We start from the raw sequence: 21,462 nt of genomic DNA on the forward strand, positions 1-21,462 counted from the left end.
CCTGACATATTCATTACAAGTACCTCTAACAGCGCTAAATTGTCACTTGAAAGTTGCAGTGCCGGTCTGGCACCAGAGTTTTTTGGGGAGAATTTGAAAGGAATGACGTAATGCGCGCTCCGGCTGGATAGGTTTCGATTTGTCCGCCATTACTCCACCAGATGCTTAGTGAGCAACAACTGAGCAGGATCTTCCAGAAAGTAAGAAAAGACTGGCTTCTCGCACTGCCACAGCTCCAGCACAGACTCCACCAGGTAAAAGAAACTTAAATCTCACTTGAGCGCTTCTAAACGAGCGAAGACGGAGTTCCCCTCTTTCGTGCACGCGAGCCCCCCTCTTCCCTGCACGCGAGCCACAGGGACGAGTTTTTCACTAAGCTGCATTACGCCCAAGGCCTGCAGGGGGCACTGTTTCGCATAAAACATGCAAACTCCTCAATGCACCTTTAAACACTGCAATAGTGGAAAATGCAATCAAGGTGTCATACCAAATTTTATATTTGCAATTGAACAGAAATCATATGCACCACTTTTATGATGATTAATAAGATTTACTAATTACTGTATTCAGTAAAAGTAAGATGAAGAAAGAAATGCACAATAACCAAAACAATTAAGCATTGTATTTCTTCTCAGTAATCAGAATTTCATCACTTTTTGGGTCACTGTTTAGAATTAAGCATGAAAGATGTGTCCACCTCTTGCTCTGGGAGTTTGTAATAAATATAATTTTTGTGATAAATCAAACTTTTTGAATGAAGCAACAACCCCCCCCCCCACACACACACACACACACACACACACACACACACACACACACAACGTTTTGTGACCTGTCCTGTGCTCAATGCTGTGACATTGTTTATTGTCTATAAATTGTGTTGCCATAGTTAGGGGCCGTGACCACGAGAGGGCACTGTGACACAGCTAAGGGAGTTTACTCGTCGAGTCCAGTGCAATGCATTGCTGTTGTTGTGCTTTGTGTTACAGCTTAAATAAAAGACAGTTTAATCAGGACCTACACCCATGTCTTGCCTCATAACATGACAGTACACTTTTTGGGTGTTTTTGACAGCTGATGACAACTTCACATATGAAAGCAAAGTCTTGAACAGGCTGCACAAAGGCCTGTAAGAAACTAATGTCACTGATCCCTAATGAAAAAAACACCTTATTTTCTGATTTTAGCCATTGTGTCTGTACAGAGGAGAGTACACTTAAAGAGTAGAGTCACTTAAAGGACAACTTCGGTTTTTTGACATCTGGACCTTATTTCTAGGTGTGTGCATGCTCAAATACTCAGACAAACATTGTGCAGCACGGAGTCCTTCAGAAGTTATTTAGATCCAACCGATTTAGCTGCACTTGGCGGGGGCCACAGCAAGGGAGCTTCAGCGCGGGACATAATCTCTGCAAAGTCGCTCATTTCGGCTATATTTTTTCATCCATTGTCAGTGTTATAAAGTCAGCTCGTCTACCGTCTTCAGGTGGGTCAGCTCAGCTGTCGAACTGACAGTTTTCACTAAGTTAGCCACAATTACCTCGGATGGAAACTTCGCGGAGCTCCTCTCCCCAGCAGAGAGGCACTTTGGCTGGGCCTCGGCTGTCACGTCGTGCGGGCGTCTGACTTCCAGGGCCGAGTTGGTCCGAGTCGGATAGGCGCACAGGTGGAAAAAACGTAATTTAATAGAATTAAATGGAGCAACTAAAAAACAGTATGCACAGATCAGCAGCGCTGATCCAACGTGATCATTAACCACATTGCTAAAAAGCACAAATGGTAACAAAAGAAATGATAAAATAAGCAGCTCTCACCTTTAGCAGAGCTGGAGTCTCCTCTTTCTTTGAATTTTGAATAGCACAGCACTTTATATTGATATGACCAAGCCAGCGGAGTTTGCTGTTGTTTTTCAAGCACATAATATACTGAAAACTTTATTTTTTTTCATGAAATACTGTACTTTGACTGAGGGGGCGGGGGAGTCTGGGTGAGGGGGCGACGCCCCCACACACCCCCCTTGACGCAGGGTCCAGATGTGGCTGCACACATCTTTAAGTAACCTTTAGTGTGGACAGGGCAATAACAGTAAAAATGGTTATTACCTAAGTTTCTGGATGAAAGAACAATAGTATATACATCGTTTAATTGTGAGAGGGTGTGGCCAGGCGACTGTCATTGAAATGTATTAGTTTAAAAAGAGAGGCGTGGGACACGAAAAGACTGCAAATCGTGCAGAATGCGATTCAAAAGATTAAATTACGCGACTCATAGCATGAATTGAGCTCATCCCATCTGCTGCTCACTCTCCAGCAGGCTCACGTGATAAAAATAGGCTTTGGGCCGAGTTGGTAAGCAGCGGGTTTACACGGGTTATTTGGCCAGTGTGAAAGGGGCTTGAGAAACTACAACATCAGTTCTCAGTCAACAACACTGCCTCTGTTTGGAAGGAGCTCAGGCAGATCACTAACTGCAAGCTGAGAGCATCCAAAGCTCAAAATGACCTGCGTCTGGCCAACAGCCTGAGTTTTATCGTAGATTCGAAAGACAGACAATGGGACAGTCCTGACCACATCCCCCACCACTGACCAGCCACAACCCTCCGTCTGCCTCCCTCACATCAGCAGGAGAGACTCCACAGCTGCCCGTATCAATAGCTCCACACCCCCCCGTCCCCCCTCCCTCAGCGACACCTCTCTCCATCCAGGAGGATGTCAACAGACTTTTCAAGAGACAGAATCCCACAAGGCCAGCGGGCCAGGTTCTGTTTCTCCATCCATCCTCATGTGCTGTGCTGATCAGCTGTCTCCAGTGTTCACAGACACCTTCAACACCTCACTGGAGACATGCCATGTTCCCGCCTGCTTTAAGGCCTCCACCATCATTCCTGTTCCCAAGAAACCCAGCATAACAGGACTCAATGACTACAGACCTGTCGCCCTGACCTCAGTGATGATGAAGTCATTTGTGCGCCTCATGCTGTCACACATAAAGGACTTTACTGACATCACCTGGACCCCCTGCAGTTCGCCTACAGAGCCAACAGGTATGTAGACGATGCAATAAACTTCACCCTCCAGCACCTGGACTCTCCAGGATCCCACGCCAGGATTCTGTTTGTTGATTTCAGCTCTGCCTTCGACACTGTCATCCCTGGTCTCCTGCAGGACAAGCTCCACCAGTTTGTTATAGAGTTAACCTTAAGATTTTGGTTTTTAACCTTTCGGGCCTTGCATACCCAAGCTCCTTCTTATATTCGCGACCTGCTCCAGCCTTACTCCCCTGTGATGGTTTTAAGGTCTGCGGACCAGAATCTCTTAAAGCTGCTGCATACCTGGTTTAATACCAGAGGAGCCCGATCATTCCAGGCCGTTGCTCCTAGGCTCTGGAATGATCTCCCGCTCTCTCTCTGCTCAGTTGTGTCTGTTGACACTTTTAAGACACAACTTAAAACCTTATTGTTCTCTCAAGCATTTGCTGAGTTTTTTGGGCCTGTTTCGATCTCATTTTTAGTGTTTATTTGTCTATGTGTATTTAATTGTTGTCTTATTTATTTATGCTGTGAAGCACTTTGTAGATTTTTTGTCTGTGAAAGGTGCTATATAAATAAACTTCACTGACTGAACTAAGTACAAAAATTAAAGGAATCTGTTTGTTACGCTTCGTCTCTATAAATCTCAACCTGCTGCAAAGTACTATTAGTAAAACTATTTTCCTTTGAATGGTGCAAGATCCATGTGCAAAATGACTGTTGAATTTTTGTTGCACTAACGGGAAATTATCTTTTTTGCCGATGATGTTTTTCTTTTCTGTTGACTCTTGTTTCGTGGATCACTGAAACAAAAGAAATAAAACCCATGGAAAGTTAACGCTTCATGAATTAAACAAATTGGAGCATCTGAAGTGTGTTGAAGAAGGAAGGGCACAACACGGCCTTCCCCAGTCTTGGGGATTCAAAAAACTTTTGATTAAAAGCTTCATTTTATCATTTTTTTTACATTGGGGTCCTTTGGGGTTTTTTTCCTTTTCAAGTGAACAAAAAAACTAATGATGTTTGTGCAGCAAAAACAAGATGACAGTAACAAACACAAGGTGACTCTTCACAAAGGTTTCAATACTCTGCCCCACCTCCTTTCTCAAACAGGCCAGTAACGTGTGTTGCTTCACCTCAGTTCCACAAATTCCTCTGAACAGAGCAGTTCCAGGCTGTGACAACACCTTCAAGGCAAGGTAAGCAGGAAAAGTCTTTTAAAATCTACGAATGCTTCTTTTAAAAGAGCAAAGAGATTATTCTTTTTTAAACATTTTTTTTTCTTTACTGACATCAACAGCATGTAAGCCCTATTTTTTTTTAAGAAAATATAATTTATTTGTCGAATTGAATAAAACATGAAAATCAAGACAACCTTCTATTTTTTTTTTATTTTAAAAGATCATCAAATTAAGTATTACTGAAATATGTCTGCTCAGTTAAATAATTTCTTTAAACAATTATATGGGAAAAAAACAGCTCCAACTTTAACAAAGACGAGCCTGTCAGTGGCCTGTACTTCTTTCTTTGGTGAAGCCTTTGGGTGTTTCCTCTTGTGCATAATGACTGTGATGAATAGGCAGTTAAAGCAATAATAATACTGTAATGACATCAGCTGTGACGAGCAGTCTCAAAAGAAATTGCGTAAAATGAACACAGGCATGCTTGAGAGGAAATTTGTTTTTGACTGCAGGGTGAGATGGACGGTTTAAACTTTTTTATGCCCCTTTTTTTTTTTTTTTTTTTTTTTTTTTTTTTGGTCACCTGTTTCTTAGTGTATGGATCTCCACCTGCTTTCTATGTTTTGTGATGACTGTAAAATGACTCTGTGGTGCTGAAGAAAACATCCAGACAAGGACACATCTTGTCAAACTAGTGTCAAACATATGGTCAATGATATCTGCAGAGGTCACGAGAGACAAACAAGTCTGATACTCCTGATTGGTAAACAAGGACGTCATACCACACTCAGCATTGCCAACTTGGTGTGTCTCCCCACCTATGAAATCATGTATTGTTCTGCAGTGCACTTACTGTTCTCAAGAAGGTTTTCTTCCTCATTCTGAAGCATTTGAGCGAGGTCAACTGGTGGCTCTCTGCATTTCCTGTCAGTCAATGTGTGTGATTGTCAGTCTGTCTAGATTTTACCTGTGATGGACTGGTTGCCTTGTACAGGAATAATCTGCTTTCTCCCAGAGTCAGCTCCAGTTCCTCAGCTGATATGGGAATTCATGAATACATATCAAAGTCAATAAACAATCAAAACAAGTTTCATAGAAACTCCATGACTTGGTTTACAGCACTAACCACTTTACAGACAGGTCATTTTGAAGAAAGGAATAACAATGTGGAGGACAGTGTGGAGGAGGAAGGTCGCAGGCTCTAAAAGCAGAATGACTGGTTTATCTTTATACTCAACAAACAGGATCAAAACAATAAAACCACGCCCAAGAGTATTAGGACAATGGTTTGGCCATTCCAGCATGTATGTACCAATACTACGTATTGTAACACCATCAGTGTTCACAGTGACAAAAAGGCAGATTGTATTGCTCAGGTTGTATTTATTTTGAACCACACACATATGTCTTTCTCCAAGGGGTGTGCTCACCAGCCACCTCACCTGGACACAGGGTGTAAATAACTCAACACATAAACAAAGTCAGTACTTCCCAACGTCCTTTGCACTGCCCCCGCCCCCTCACTGTATAGCGGCTGCTACACAGCCCCCTCCTGAGGAGTCAGCCATCCCACTGACCCCCACAGTCATAACAAAATTGTAAAAATGGGCCAGATGCCAGCGGGTTGAGACTGGTCTCTGTGCTTATTGGCGGGCTCTCTCACTCTACAGCGGCCGCTTCAGTATGTGAACTTTGCATATGAAAAAACATCTGATTTATGCCTTCTTCATCTTTAAATTAAAATTCTGTAGGCGGATGGAGAAAGTCATGATGGAGGTTAGGATGCAGAGCTGGAGAGATTTGTTTTTTTGAAGAGGAGTTAGGATGAGCATCATACCATACGATTGTATATTTGACCAATGACCATACATTTTTGCAAAAGGACTCTGACGTGGTCATCGCTTCATTCAGAACATCAACGACGGGTGTCAAACTGCATTCCTCAAGGGCTGGAGTTCTACATGTTTTGCATGTTTCTCTGCTTCAGCACACCTCAATCTCATGTTGTTCCTCCTCCAGCTTGGAAAAAAGCCCAGTAATGAGCTCTCATGCAACTGGGGAGAGACCTAAAACATGCAGGATGTTGGCTCTCAAGACTCGTAGATCACATTTCAAATTCCAGTCAAGTTTGACATGTGCTCTGTGATAAATACTTTTGAGTTACAGAGCCTACTTTTGTGAGTTCTTATTTTTGTTTGCTTACCAATCCTTTAGACAACTATCATGGAGAAAGGACAAGGACCCCCTCCCCAAATTCCAGCACCACCTTACCCTGGCCCTCCTATGGGAATTGCACCTGCAGTTCAACCTGGTAGGAATCAATCACTGATAATCTGAGTCATTTTACCCGCTTATGCTCCTCTTTTGCTACAAACCTGCATTGTTCTAATTTCTGCACTTAAAGATGCCACATTAGTTGAAGTGACTGAAGTATTTCTCTCTTTTGTGCAGCTCAACAGCCTGCTTACCAATACAATGCACAGCAGCCAGTGACAGTTCAACCTGGTAAGCATCTTTCTTAGTGTTTTTCTTCACAATCAAACTTTTGTTAAATTTTTTTTCTGGTGCTCACAGTGACCCAGGTGGTGGTGGTGAACCCAAACCAGTTGGAAGACGTTCCTGGACATATGGCTTGTCCTTATTGCCACAATAACATTATCACTCGAACTGAACACACAAACGGTCTTCTGACATGGGTGATCTGCGGCACACTCGGAATCTTCCTGTAAGTAGAAGCCATCATCACACACAACCATTAAAGCGATACTTCAGCATTTTGGCATATTGGCCCATTTAGCGCAATTCCTTAGTCATTTCAAACAGCATACTTACTTTTTTTGTGAGGGTGAGCTATTGTTTATTCAGAGGTGAGTCGGGGAAGGTTTTCGGGACGGACACAATGGAAGTGGATGGTATTTTTGTTCCCCCTTGTCAAACTCATCAAATACACAATCCAACAACCCCAAAACACTTTGGTGGATACGTTGGTGGACACGACTCACCTCTGAATAAACAATAGCTCGCCCTCACAAAAAAAGTAGAACCGTTCACAGCATGACTCACAGGATATCACCAGATTGTTTATCTCTGTAGTGATCCCAGGCCACCACACCGAAGACTGTGCTCGCTCCCTACACTTTACAAGTCCCTGGTGACTTTCATGGATTTTGTGTAAAATCTCCGCTCTCAGTGATTTTGGAACTACTATCCTGCTCCCCTTCAGGATGAGTCCACTGTATTCAGACAGTTCTGCTCTGACCTGGAAATATGCCCTGGCGTCAGCAGGCACACTCTGGGAATGATCTGGCCATCCATTCTTAATCAGCTGCTTCACTGACAGCATTTCTGCATCTTGAGCTGTTGCTTGTCTGATTTCATCCATTTTGCTTGTGGACGCTGGAATAGCGCTTAACACACTTTCCACATAATGGGCGACTTCGCTATCTGTTTTACTCACATTGGGAGAGTTGGTCAGAGGGCTTTGGGACAGCGTGTCTGCCACCAGCAGGGTCTTCCCTGGAGCGTACTCAGCCACTGCATTGAATCTCATGAGCCTCATGAGAAGACGCTGACACCGGATGGGGACATTGTCCAAGCTGCGGCTGTTGATGAGAGGCACAAGCGGTTTATGGTCAGTCACTAGTTTGAACTGCTTCAGGCCGACGAGGTATCGATCAAATCTCTCGCATGCCCACACACCAGCGAGCTGCTCCTTCTCTATTTGAGCATAGCGGGTTTCTGCCTCAGTGAGCCGCCTGGAACAATACGCTACAGGTTTCCATTGATCACCATGTAGCTGCAGCAGCACACCGCCCAACCCATAGCTGCTTGCATCAGCCGACACTGCAGTGGGTTTTGTGACATCATAGAACGCGAGCACTGGTGCAGTTGTGAGCAGTTGTTTTATGCGATCAAATGCAGCTTGTTGTGCGTCACCCCACGTCCACATGTTCTTCTGTCTCAGGAGTTCATACAGCGGCTCTCCCACAGTTGTGAGGTTGGGGACATATTTACCGAGATAGTTTACCATCCCCAAAACTCTCTTCAGATCATGCACATCTGTGGGTGCTGCAAGCTGCTGGATGGCTTCCACTTTATCTGGGTCTGGCCGAACTCCCGACTGGTCAATGAGATGTCCGAGAAACCGCAGCTCTTTCTGCTTGAACAGGCACTTCTCACGGTTGAGTTTCAGGCCAGCAGCCTCAATGCGCTGCATCACTTTTTCCAGCCGGCTGTCATGCTCTGCTTCGGTAGCGCCGTGCACGAGAATGTCATCCATGAAGACTTCCACTCCTTCCAAACCTTGAAGCGTTTCAATCATCTTCCTTTGGAAAATTTCGGGTGCGCTTGTGATTCCGAACGGCAGTCTCTTGAATTGGAATCTGCCAAACGGCGTAATGAAAGTAGTCAGCTTACAGCTATCAGGGTGGAGAGGAATCTGGAAAAATCCACTAGCTGCATCCAGGGAGGTGAAGAGTGTGGCACCGCTAAGCTTTGCAGTAATCTCGTCAGTCATAGGTAAGATGTAGTGTTCCCTCTTGACGGCTTCATTCAGTCTCTTGAAATCCACACAGATGCGTGCTTTTCCTGTCGCTTTCTTCAGCACAGGAACCATTGGTGCGCACCACTCTGTTGGTTGTGTGACCTTCTCGATGACGCCATTTTGCTCCATCCTCTCTAACTCCTCCTTTACTTTGGGCAGCATTGGAAGAGGAACACGACGTGCTGCATACACGGCATATGGTTGGGCATCACTTTTCAGTTGTATTTTAACAGGGTCTGTGTCCAACGTCCCATGATCGCCGTATGCGCCTGTGCTTGTCTGTGCAACTTTCCGCACTGTTTCGTCCACTCTTCGGACCAGATCTGTGAGGGGTAGAGTTCTGCTATTGTGTGTGACAGTACTCTCAATGCGTCCAATGCACTTTAGCTTGCCTCCAGGCCCCACTAGTGGAATGTGTGCAGGCTCGAGTGGTGCGTTTGGAGTGAGCGAATGGTAGGTCGCCTCGCTGATGACGGTCACATCAGCACCAGTGCCAATCTTGAAATCGACTGGTGTGGATCCCACTAGCAACTCAACAACCCATTGTTGTGCTGTTGGCTCTGCTTTCGTTACAGCGCCCAGGAAATATGGCTGTGACTGCTGCTGCTCTGGTGGTTCTGCGACCACTTCTCCCACTGACTTTTTGCTTCTGCACACTGAGCCCCAATGTCCAACTTTTGCGCATTTATTGCACGTTGACTTTTTGGCTGGGCAGGTTTCATTTTCATTGTGCCTCTTTTTTCCACATCGTCCACATTGACCTTGCCACTTATTTCCTCCTTTTGACTTCAGGGAACGATTGGTGTGTCTGCCTTGCTTCTGTGCTACCTCTTGGACTGAGCCTGACGCCCCGGCTGCTCCGCCTTGAATGCTAATCTGAGCCATCACTTCTTCAGCCTGCCTGACTGTCTCAATAGTCAGCACTAATGTGAGGTCTTTGGTCAGCTGCAATTTGCGAGAGACATCTTTATCCAGCGCCCCCACAACAATGCGATCGCGGATATTTTCTTCCCTGCTTGCACCAAATTCACAATGCTCAGACAGGTCATACAATGCCCTGATGAAAGTTTCTGCCTTCTCACCGGGCCTCTGTACACGTTGATGGAAACACGCACGTTCGTGTATCACATTTCTTCTTGGAACAAAATATTCGTCATATTTGCCCAAAACCACATCAAAGTCATCTTGCTGTGCAGCAGAAGTGAAGACAAAGGAGCAGAAAATATTTTCAGACTCATTTCCCATTGAGTAGATTAGACAACTCACTTGGACGGCGCCATCTTCTTTGTCCAGCTTCGTAGCCGTTCTGTACCGCATGAAGCGCTGACGCCATTCCGGCCACTCACTTGGTTTGTCGAATGAAAAGTTCTAAGGCGGGTTAAACTTCGCCATCTTGACTCCTTACTTTGCAGGTAAATCCAGCGTTTTTACTTCTGACACCATGTAATATGTTTGAAGTAGTTCCAGAGGCATTCTGGGAGCGAAACAAGATGTTTATTTCCAAGCAGGCATCCACAAAAAACATGCATCAGCATCGGCCGTCACAAAAAACACAGCAGGCTTCCGTAGCTCGGGCTTACAGCATAGACCGATATATATAGAACTCTAGATATAGGTCTATAGAGACGTGCGCTCCTCTCAACTGCGTCAAGGGTAAATTCAAACAGCACATACATCTGCATATATGACAAGCCCCACCCACTCTACATTTGGATTGTGGGACGAGCCACCCAAGCTCCAAAATCCAAATGTGGATGCGAAGTGGGCAGGGTTGGTTTACGAGGCTATCAAACATAAGCTTGCTTCTGTAAACTCTTGGTCACATGCAACCCACATCTTCTGCTCAGTTGCTCATCCCACAAATGCATAACCCAAACTGTCACCATTTGAAAAAATACTGTTGAATGTTATTTTATTTTATTTTTTATTTTTGGAACAAACCACAACCGATTCAACAGTATGATGATTGTTGGACAAGATGCAGACTTATACAAAGAAATAGCCTATTCATCCAGCTGCTCTCCCCTGGGACCTGCGACCTTAAAGTGGTGGGAGAGTTTGAGTGCCTGCGTGATCCCAGGAGGTATGTTGTCCGGGGCTTTATGCCCCTTGTCGGGTCTCCCATGGAAAACAGGTCCTGGGTGATGAGCCAGATTAAGGGCAGGGCAACAGCCCCTATGAAGAAGTTTAAATCTGGGACTGTGATGTCGCCCTTTATGGCACAGTCCTGGCCCCACCCTGAAGCCAGGCCTGGGGTTGGGGCTCGGAAGCAGGTGCCTGGTGGCCGGGCATTTGCCCATGAGGTCCGGCTGGACTCAGTCCAAAGGTGCGGCATGGGCCCACCCTCCGGCGGACCCACCACCCACCGAGGGAACTATGGGTGCACTATGGGTATACTGGGGTGCAATGTGGATTGGGTGGCGTCGCCCACGGTGGAAGGTTGCGCACTGCTGTGGGTTTGCTTATAGCCAACAGCTGCTATATGTTGGAGTTCACCCCAGTGAACGAGAGGGTCGCATCTCTGCACCTCCAGGTTGGACATAGGTGCCTCACTGTTGTCTCGGCTTACGGACCGAACAGAGGTGCAGAGTACCCAGCCTTCTGGGAGTCCCTGGGAGGGGTGCTGGACAGTGCTCCATCTGGGGACTCCAATGTTCTACTGGGGGACTTCAACGCCCACGTGGGCAGAGGACGTTGAGTCCGAGTGGACCATGTTCTCCACCTCCATTTTCGATGCAGCTGCCTAGAGCTGTGGTTGCGAGCTCTCCGGTGCTTGTCATGGTGGCAACTCCTGAACCCAGTTGTGGACACCAGAAAGTAAGGGCTGCCGTCAAGCTGAAGAAGGAGTCCTGTCAAGTGTTGTTGGCTTGTGGGACTCCAGAAGCAGCTGACAGGTGCTGGTAGGCCAAGTGAACTGCAGTCCAAATGGTTGTGGAGCCAAAAACTCAGGTCTGGGAGGATCTTGGGGAGGCCATAAAGGAGGACTACCAGTCAGCCTCCAAGAAATTCTGGCAAACCGTCCAGCGCCTCAGGAGGGGAAAGCAGGTCTCTCCTAACACTGTTTACAGTCGAGGTGGGGAGCTGCTGACCTCAACTGGAGATAATTTAGGACGGTGGAAGAAATACCTCGACTATCTCCTCAATCCCGTCACGACATCTTTCATGGAGGAAGCACAGGCTGAGGTCTCAGAGGTGGACTCATCCATCACCCAAACTGAAGTCACCGAGGTGGTTTTTAAGCTCTTCGGTGGCAAGGCACCGAGAGTGGATGAGATTTACTCTGACTACCTTAATTCTCTGGATGCGCAGAGGCTGTCTTGGTTAACACGTTTCTGCAACACCGCTTGGCGGTCGGGGACAGTGCTTCTGAATTGGCAGACTGGGATGGTGGTTCCCCTTTTTAAAAAAGGGAAGATGTGCTCCAACTATAGGGGGATCACACTCCTCAGCCTCCCCGGAAAGTCTATTTCAGAGCACTTGAGAAGAGGATTCGACTGATAGTCAAACCTCTGATCCAGGAGGAACAATGTGGTTTTCGTCCTGGCCACTAAACACTGGACCAGCTCTATACCCTCCATAGGGTGTTCAAGTGTTCATGGGAGTTCACCCGACCAGTGTTTTGTGGATTCGGAGAAGGCGCTCGACCTTTGTCAGTCGTGGTATCTTGTGGGGGGTGCCCCGGGAGTACGGAGTCCAGGGCTCGTTGTTCAGGGCTATCCAGTCTCTGTATGACCAGAGTCATACAGATGGTCCCTGTTGCCGGCAGTAAGTCGGACTGTTCCTGGTGCATGTAGGACTCCAGCAGGGCTGCCCTTTGTCACTGGTTCTGTTCATAATCCTTATGGACAGAATTTCTAGGTACAGCCAGGGGCCAGAGGGAGTCGGGTTTGGTAGCCACAGGATTTCATATTTGCTTTTTGCAGATGTTGTCCTGTTGGCTCCAAAGAACCCTGACCTACAGCATGCACTGGGGCGATTCGCAGCCGAGTGTGAAGCGACAGCAATGAGGATCAGCACCTCCAAATCCAAGGCCATAGTCCTCGACCAGAAGACTTTGGCCCAAGTGGAGGAGTTTAAGTATCTTGGGGTCTTGGTCACGACTTGGGGACAGATGGAGCGTGAGATTGACAGGTGGATCGGTGCAGCGTCTGCAGTGATGTGGTCAATGTATCGGTCTGTTGTGGTGAAGAAGGAGCTGACCCGAAAGGCGAAGCTTCTGATTTACCAGTCAATCTACGTCCCCACCCTCACCTATGGTCATGAGCTTTGGTTCATGACCGAAAGGACAAGCTCCTGGATACAAGCAACTGAAATGAGCTTCCTCTGTAGGGTGGCTGAGCGCTCCCTTAGTCATAGGGTGAGGAGCTCAGTCACCAGAGAGGAGCTCGGAGTAGAGCCGCTACTCCGCCACATCGAGAGGAGCCAGTTGAGGTGGCTTGGGCACCTCAGATCTTTAGGATGCCTCCTGGACTCCTCCCTGGGGAGGTATTCAGGCATATTCCACCAACAGGAGGCCCTGGGGGAGGTTCTGGGGAAGACTCAGGACACACTGGAGAGACTTTGCCTCTCAGCAGGCCTGTGAACGCCTTGGGATCCGACTCAAAGAGCTGGAGGTGTCTGGGGACAGGGGATAGTCTGGGCATCTGCTTAGACTGCTGCCCCCGCGACCCGGTCCCAGCTAAGCGGTGGAAGATGGATGGATGGATTGTTGGACAAAGACGCTGGCTTTCAACAAAGAAATAACCCATCTAAACAGAAGTTTACTTGCTGTGGTTTTATGTGATTTAAATCTGAGAGTATAATATTCAGTTAAATAAAATTCAATCTAGATGGATAAAATTGAGTTTACCTACACACATCATGTTTAATGGTTTTAACTTTTTTTTTCCATGCTCTACCAACAGCATCTGGCCTTGCTGCTTGATCCCCTTCTGCGTGAATTCTTGCAAAGACGTGGAACACTACTGCCCCATCTGTAACAACGTCATTTACAGATACAAACGCTTGTGAGCAGAACTGCATTGTAAAACCTTCAGATCACATCATCTTGAAGGCAGCACTCCTGTGTCATATGGTTATTCCTGTATTACTGCATTGTCTATATACTTAGCTACACTACCTTATGTGACATAAGAGTGAACTTCATTATCTGGACTTTAACCAATTCATATGCCAACATACACGTATATTTTCTATAATTAATATAATGTTCCAGCATATCAGTAGATGAATATAAGAACATAAGAATGTGATCTAATAGAAATGTGATATTTCAGACATAAATGTTGTGTGTCATAACAACTTGAGATGTATCTTGTGTGTTTTTTAATTTTAGATATGTTTGTGAAAATGTCAAAAATGAAAATATTTTATAAATATGAATGTCATGTTTGCTTCAAAGATTCAATCAATTGATCAGCTTGTCATTGGGTTTTTCTCTTAAACCCTTGGCAGTTGCACTGAGAAGTTATATTTTTCTACTTTAGAGCATAAAATGAGAATAAACAACAAAAACAATAGTGCAATAGTGCAATAGTGGAAAATGCAATCAAGGTGTCATACCGAATTTTATATTTACAATTGAACAGAAATCATATGCACCACTTTTATGATGATTAATAAGATTTACTAATTACTGTATTCAGTAAAAGTAAGATGAAGAAAGAAATACACAATAACCAAAACAATTAAGCATTGTATTTCTTCTCAGTAATCAGAATTGCATCACTTTTTGGGTCACTGTTTAGAATTAAGCATGAAAGATGTGTCCACCTCTATTTTTGTGATAAATCAAACAACAAACACACACACACACACACACACACACACACACACACACACACACACACACACACACACACACACACACCTTTTTGTTTTGTGACCTGTTCTGTGTTCAATGTTGTGACATTGTTTATTGTCTATAAATTGTGTTGCCATAGTTTGGGATAGTGACCACGAGATGGCACTGTGACACAGCTAAGGGAGTTTACTAGTCGAGTCCAGTGCAATGCATTGCTGTTGTTGTGCTTTGTGTTACAGCTTAAATAAAAGACAGTTTAATGAGGACCTACACCCATGTCTTGCCTCATAACATGACAGTACACTTTTTTGGTGTTTTTGACAGCTGACGACAACTTCATATATGAAAGTAAAGTCTTGAACAGGATGCACAAAGGCCTGTAAGAAACTAATGTCACTGATCCCTAATGAAAGAAAGACCTTACAGTATTTTCTGATTTTAGCCATTGTGTCAGTACAGAGGAGCTGTAGAGTCACTTAAAGGGCAACTTCGGTTTTTTGACATCTGGACCTTATTTCTAGGTGTGTGCATGCTCAAATACTCACTCAGACAAAGATTGTGCAGCACGGAGACCTTCAGAAGTTATTTCGATCCAACCGATTTAGCTGCACTTGGCGGGGGCCCATTTCGGCTATATTTTTTCATCCATCGCCAGTGTTATCATAAAGTCAGCTCATCTACCATCTTCGGGTGGGTCAGCTCAGCTGTCGAACTGACAGTTTTCACTAAGTTAGCCACAATTAGCTCGGATGGGAACTTCGCGGAGCTCCTCTCCCCAGCAGAGAGGCACTTTGGCTGGGCCTCGGCTGTCACGTCCCGCGGGCGTCTGACTTCCAGGGCCGAGTTGGTCCGAGTCGGCGCATAGGTGGAAAAAATGTAATTTAATAGAATGAAATGGAGCAACTAAAAAACAGTATCCACAGATCGGCAGCGCTGATCCAACGTGATCATTAACCACATTGCTAAAAAGCACAAATGGTAACAAAACAAATGATAAAATAACCAGCTCTCACCTTTAGCAGAGCTGGAGTCTCCTCTTTTTTTGAATTTTGAATAGCACAACACTTTATATTGATTTGACCAAGCCGGCGGAGTTTGCTGTTTTTTTTAAGCACATAATATACTGAAAACTTTTTTTTTCATGAAATACTGTACTTTGACTGAGGGGGCGGAGGAGTCTGAGTGAGGGGGCGATGCCCCCTCACGCCCCCCCTTGACACCGGGTCCGGGTGTGGCTGCACACATCTTTAAAGTTACCTTTAGTGTCCACACTAAAGTTACCTTTAGTGTGGACAGGGCAATACCAGTAAAAATTACCTAAAGCTAGGTTTTTTGACGTGATTACGCACGCGCAATTACGCACGTCATATACAAGTAAAAAGGGGGCTTCCCCAACCCCAGGTCATATTGGATTTGCTGTGGAACAGAAAACATGCTGACTGCCAGAGATGCCGTCACTGTGGAGAAGAGAAGATCCTGTACCTGCAGCTGCTCTGTGTTGAAGAGCAGCAGAAAAGGCGCTGCCGAGGGCCCCGAGCTGAAGGGGGCCCCTACGGACGGCTGACATCAGTCAATTTCAATGACAAATTAAAGACGCTACATTTGATGTTGCAGCGACAGTGGGTCAAAAATCCCCCGCATGGGGCCCTTTTCCGGGTACTCGCCGGTAGACAGGACTGGCACGCATTCTCCGGCATTGTCCCGACGTGTTCACAAGGAGTTCACGGACAGTTGGCGCATAGTTCACGGCCGGTTCGCGATATTTTGTCGTGACCAAAATTTGGAACATTTCAAAATTTTCGTCCCGACATGGCACGCAGTCCCGACGGGTTTACGCACACTTCACCCCACTTTACGAGTGGTTTACGACCGTTTGCGACTCGATTCGTGGCAATGCGTGCCACAGAATCGTGCAAGTGTAAACCTGGCTTAAGTGTCTGGATGAAAGAGACAATATTATATACATCATTTAATTGTGAGAGGGTGTGGCCAGGCGACTGTCATTGAAATGTATTAGTTTAAAAAGAGAGGCGTGGGACATGAAAAGACTGCAAATCGTGCTCCTGGATGCGATTCAAAAGATTAAATTACGCGACTCATGGCATAAATTGAGCTCATCCCATCTGCTGCTCACTCTCCAGCAGGCTCATGTGATGAAAATAGGCTTTGGGCCGAGTTGGTAAGCAGCGGGTTTACATGGGTTATTTGGCCAGTGTGAAAGGGGCTTGAGAAACTACAACATCAGTTCTCAGTCAACAACACTGCCTCTGTTTGGAAGGAGCTCAGGCAGATCACTAACTGCAAGCTGAGAGCATCCAAAGCTCAAAATGACCTGCGTCTGGCCAACAGCCTGAGCATTATTGTAGATTCGAAAGACAGACAATGGGACAGTCCTGACCCCATCCCCCACCACGGACCAGCCACAACCCTCCGTCTGCCTATCTTGCATCAGCAGGAGAGACTCCACAGCTGCCCGTATCAATAGCTCCACACCCCCCCGTCCCCCCTCCCTCAGCGACACCTCTCTCCATCCAGGAGGATGTCAACAGACTTTTCAAGAGACAGAATCCCACAAGGCCAGTGGGCCAGGTTCTGTTTCTCCATCCATCCTCATGTGCTGTGCTGATCAGCTGTCTCCAGTGTTCACAGACACCTTCAACACCTCACTGGAGACATGCCATGTTCCCGCCTGCTTCAAGGCCTCCACCATCATTCCTGTTCCCAAGAAACCCAGCATAACAGGACTCAATGACTACAGACCTGTCGCCCTGACCTCAGTGGTGATGAAGTCATTTGTGCGCCTCATGCTGTCACACATAAAGGACTTTACTGACATCACCTGGACCCCCTGCAGTTCGCCTACAGAGCCAACAGGTATGTGGACGATGCAATAAACTTCACCCTCCAGCACCTCACGCCAGGATCCTGTTTGTAGATTTCAGCTCTGCCTTCAACACTATCATCCCTGGTCTCCTGTAGGACAAGCTCCACCAGCTGAACGTGCCACTCTCCACCTGAAGGTGGATTACACACTTCTTGACAAACAGGAGGCAGCACGTGAAGCTGGGTGAACTCACTTCTGACTCCCGGACCATCAGCACTGGATCCCCACAGGGCTGTGTTCTCTCTCCCCTGCTCTTCTCTCTGTTTAACAACAGCTGCACCTCCAGTCATCAGTCTGTCAAACTCCTGAAGTTTGCGGACGACACCTCCCTCCCTTATCAGGTTCATCACTGATGGAGATGAGTCTGCCTACAGGAGGGAGATAGACCACCTGGTGCCCTGGTGCAGGCTGAATAACCTGGAGCTCAACGCTCTAAAGACAGTGGAGATGATTGTGGACTTTAGGAGGACCACAGCCCCACTCACCCCCATCTCCCTGAGAGACTCCCCAGTGGAAACTGTGGAGTCCTTCTGCTTCCTGGGCTCCATCATCACACAGGACCTCAAGTGAGAGCTGAACATCAGCTCCCTCACCCTAAAAGCCCAGCTCTGCATTACCTGTCAGTCAATGTGCGTGATTGTCTGTCTGTCTGGGTTTTACCTGTGATGGATGCTGGACTTGTGCAGGAATATGTCACGGCAGGTGAAACCAGAGGCTCAGACGCAGATAGGCAAACCGACACCGTAGGACTGGGTTTAAAGGCTTTATTGACTTGGCCTGGTCCAAGGCCCGAGGCCGAGGCAGTGGCTGCGCCATCGACAGGCAAGAACGGGTCTGAGGCGGCGGCTGCGCCACCGGCAGGTGTGGACGGGTCTGAGGTTCTGGAGGCCTGGTGAGCAGGTGGCAGGCGAGGAGGTTAAACGAGGTGGTCCAGGCTGCAACAGTGAAAGGTACGGGGTCAAGGTACAATATCCAACCCAGACGAGGGAAACTCACAGACAGAAAAACTGACTGAGGTGGAACAACGATCCCGCATTGGAGAGTGGACTGCAGCCAGCCTAAGTAGGCAGCATCACAGGTGTAACAAATGAGGCCACTCCCCGGACAGGTGATGCCAATGCACTGATGAGCCGCCCACACAACCTGCTCGCCTACAGGAGAGGGGAGAGAGAGAGAGAGAGCAGCAAGGCAGACCCACTCCCGAGTAACAGAGGAGTGGGCATGACAGAATAATGAGCTTTCTCCCAGACTCAGCTAGGTCCAGTTCACTCAGCAGTTCCTCAGCTGATTACAGGAATTCATAAATACTTATCAAAGTCAATAAACAATTAAAACAAGTTTCATGGAAACCCAATTACTTGGTTTATAGCACTAACCACTTTTGCAGACTGGTCATTTTGAAGAAAGGAATAGCAATGTGGAGGATAGTGTGAAGGACGAAGGTCCCAGGCCCTAAAGGCAGAATGACCGGTTTATCTTTATACTGAACAAGCAGGAGCAGAAACAAGAAAACCAGGCCAAAGAGTATAAGCCTGGCCATTCCAACCATGTATGTATGTACCAATACTACGTATTGTAACACCATCAGTGTACACAGTTACGAAGAAAAAGAAGAAGAAGAATTGTATTGCTCAGGTTGCCTTTATTTTGAACCACACATATGTGTCACTCCAAGGGTGCTTACTGGGGATGAAATGGAACTCATTCTGTGAGATGGTTTGTGAATTCAGTGATTTGAGGAACAATTAAGGACTGAGCCACAAGCTTTTCTTATGTGGTATTTTTCATTGATCAGGAGAACCCTAGTTTGACCCATCCTGTAAGAAGCTTTGGAAGGTTTTTCATTTTCAAGTGAGCATGCGACTAAAAAAACTAGTGATGTTTGTGCTGCAATAATAAGATGACAGTAAAGAAGAACAAGATGACTCTTCACAAAGTTTTCAATATTCTGCCCCACCTCCTTTCTGAAACAGGGCAATAAAATGAGTTGCTTCACCTCAGTTCCACAAATTCATCTGAACAGAGCAGTTCCAGGCTGGGACAACACCTTCAAGGCAAGGTAAGCAGAAAAAGTGTCTTTTAAAATCTAACCATGCTTCTTTTAAACAAACAAAGAGGTTAATTGTTTTTGAATTCATTTTATTCTTTACTGACATCTACAGCACGTAACCTTTTTAAAGAAAGAAAATTAAATCTATTTGTCAAATTGAATAAAACATGAAAATCAAGACAACCTTCTATTTTTTTTTATTTTAAAAGATCATCAAATTAAGTATTACTGAAATATGTCTGCTCAGTTAAATCATTTGTTTAAACAATTATGGGGGAAAAAAACAGCTCAAACTTTAATAAAGACAAGTGTGTCTGTGGCCTGTACTTCTTTCTTTGGTGAAGCCTTTGGGTGTTTCTTCTTGTCCAGAATGAATGTGACGAAAAGGCAGTTAAAAGCAATAATAATACTGTAACGGCATCAGCTGTAACAAGCCGTCTCAAAAGAAATAGTGTAAAATGAAAACAGACATGTATGATAGGAAGGCTGTTTTTGACTGCAGGGTGAGATGGACAGTTTAAACAAGATGTGAAGGTTCACCTTTTTTGTCACCTGTTTCTTTATGTATGGATCTCCACCTGCTCTCTATGTTTTGTGATGACTGTAAAATGACTCTGTGGTGTTGAAGAAAACGTACAGAAAAGGACACATCTATATCAGGCGTGTCAAACATATGGTCCACGATATCTGTAGAAATCATGAGAGTCAGTCTGATATCAACTGACATCGTACATCACTCCGTGTTGCCAACTTGGTGACAGTCTCAACCCATGAAATCATGTGTTGTTCTGCAGTGCAGTCACTGTTCACAAGAAGGTTTTCTTCCTCAGTCTGAAACATTTGGGTGAGGTTGACTGGTGGCTCTAAATTTTCTGCCAGTCAATGTGTGTGATTGTCTGTCTGTCTGGGTTTTACCTGTGATGGACTGGTGGCCTTGTACAGGAATAATCTGCTTTCTCCCACAGTCAGCTCTGTCCAGTCAGCTCCAGTTCCTCAGCTGATTATGCAAATTCATAAATACATATCAAAGTCAATAAACAGTTAAAACAAGTTTTATGGAAACCCCATGACTTGGTTTACAGCCTTAACCACCTATACAGACTGGTCATTTTGAAGAAAGGAATAGCAATGTCGAGGATAGTGTGGAGGACAAAGGTCGCAGGCCCTAAAGGCAGAATGACTGGTTTATGTTTATATTTCCAGGCGCAGCTCCTGCAGAAGACGGTGGAACTCACCGAGCTCATACCGCCTCCGTAGTGTAGCATGCATCCAGAAGCGATGCCGGCGCCTCGCCCGCAGCCGACGCTGACTCCTCCATGCTAAATACAGAGCAGCGATAGTGGCAGTCAGAGCCATCTGAACCTCAGTCTTTATTTGTAAAAGCATTTTTCATATTCATAAAAACAACGCAAAGCGCCGCTGAGCAGTAAAAATAGTTATTAAAAACAAAAAAAGACCAAAAACCGCACCATTGATCAGTATGCACACACACACACACACACACACACACACACACACACACACACACAAACAGAGAAAGCCGGGTGCAGACACACACACATACAAACAGTCACACTCCCATTGTGTGCCATGTTCGACAGTGAAATGATTGGTGCTCTTGTAGTGACGTGATGCTGCAGCGAGCAGCGAACGATTTTTTTTGCATATTTGTACCAGCGATAAAACTTGCCATCGATTTCATTTGTCGCGCGAATGCAGTCACGTTCACCGCGTCCGGTGGAAACACGGCGTAAAGCTTGGAAAAAAAGCCCAGTAATGAGCTCTCATTGCAATCAGCTGTGTTGCAACTGGGGAGAGACCTAAAACATGCAGGATGTTGGCTCTCAAGACTCGTAGATCACATTTCAAACTCCAGTCAAGTTTGACATGTGATCTATGATAAATACTTTTGGGTTACAGGGCCTATTTGTGATTTCTTGTGTGTTTGTTTACCAATCCTTTAGCCAACTATC

The 21,462-nt window shown here is 45.8% G+C and overlaps 1 protein-coding gene across 1 annotated transcript; it reads left to right on the forward strand.

Moving 5' to 3' along the window:
- The first annotated feature begins 4,154 nt into the window (after window positions 1–4,154).
- On the forward strand, window positions 4,155–14,827 carry LOC115390914 (LITAF domain-containing protein-like). Its single transcript, XM_030094961.1, has 5 exons — window positions 4,155–4,227; window positions 6,424–6,520; window positions 6,661–6,714; window positions 6,784–6,934; window positions 13,657–14,827. The coding sequence occupies exons 2-5, from the start codon at window positions 6,433–6,435 to the stop codon at window positions 13,760–13,762; spliced, it is 399 nt and encodes a 132-aa protein (XP_029950821.1). The 5' UTR covers window positions 4,155–4,227; window positions 6,424–6,432; the 3' UTR covers window positions 13,763–14,827.
- The last annotated feature ends 6,635 nt before the right edge of the window (window positions 14,828–21,462 follow it).

Source organism: Salarias fasciatus, chromosome 6 (genome assembly GCF_902148845.1).
Source record: "Salarias fasciatus chromosome 6, fSalaFa1.1, whole genome shotgun sequence".
In the NCBI taxonomy this organism is placed as follows: domain Eukaryota; kingdom Metazoa; phylum Chordata; class Actinopteri; order Blenniiformes; family Blenniidae; genus Salarias; species Salarias fasciatus.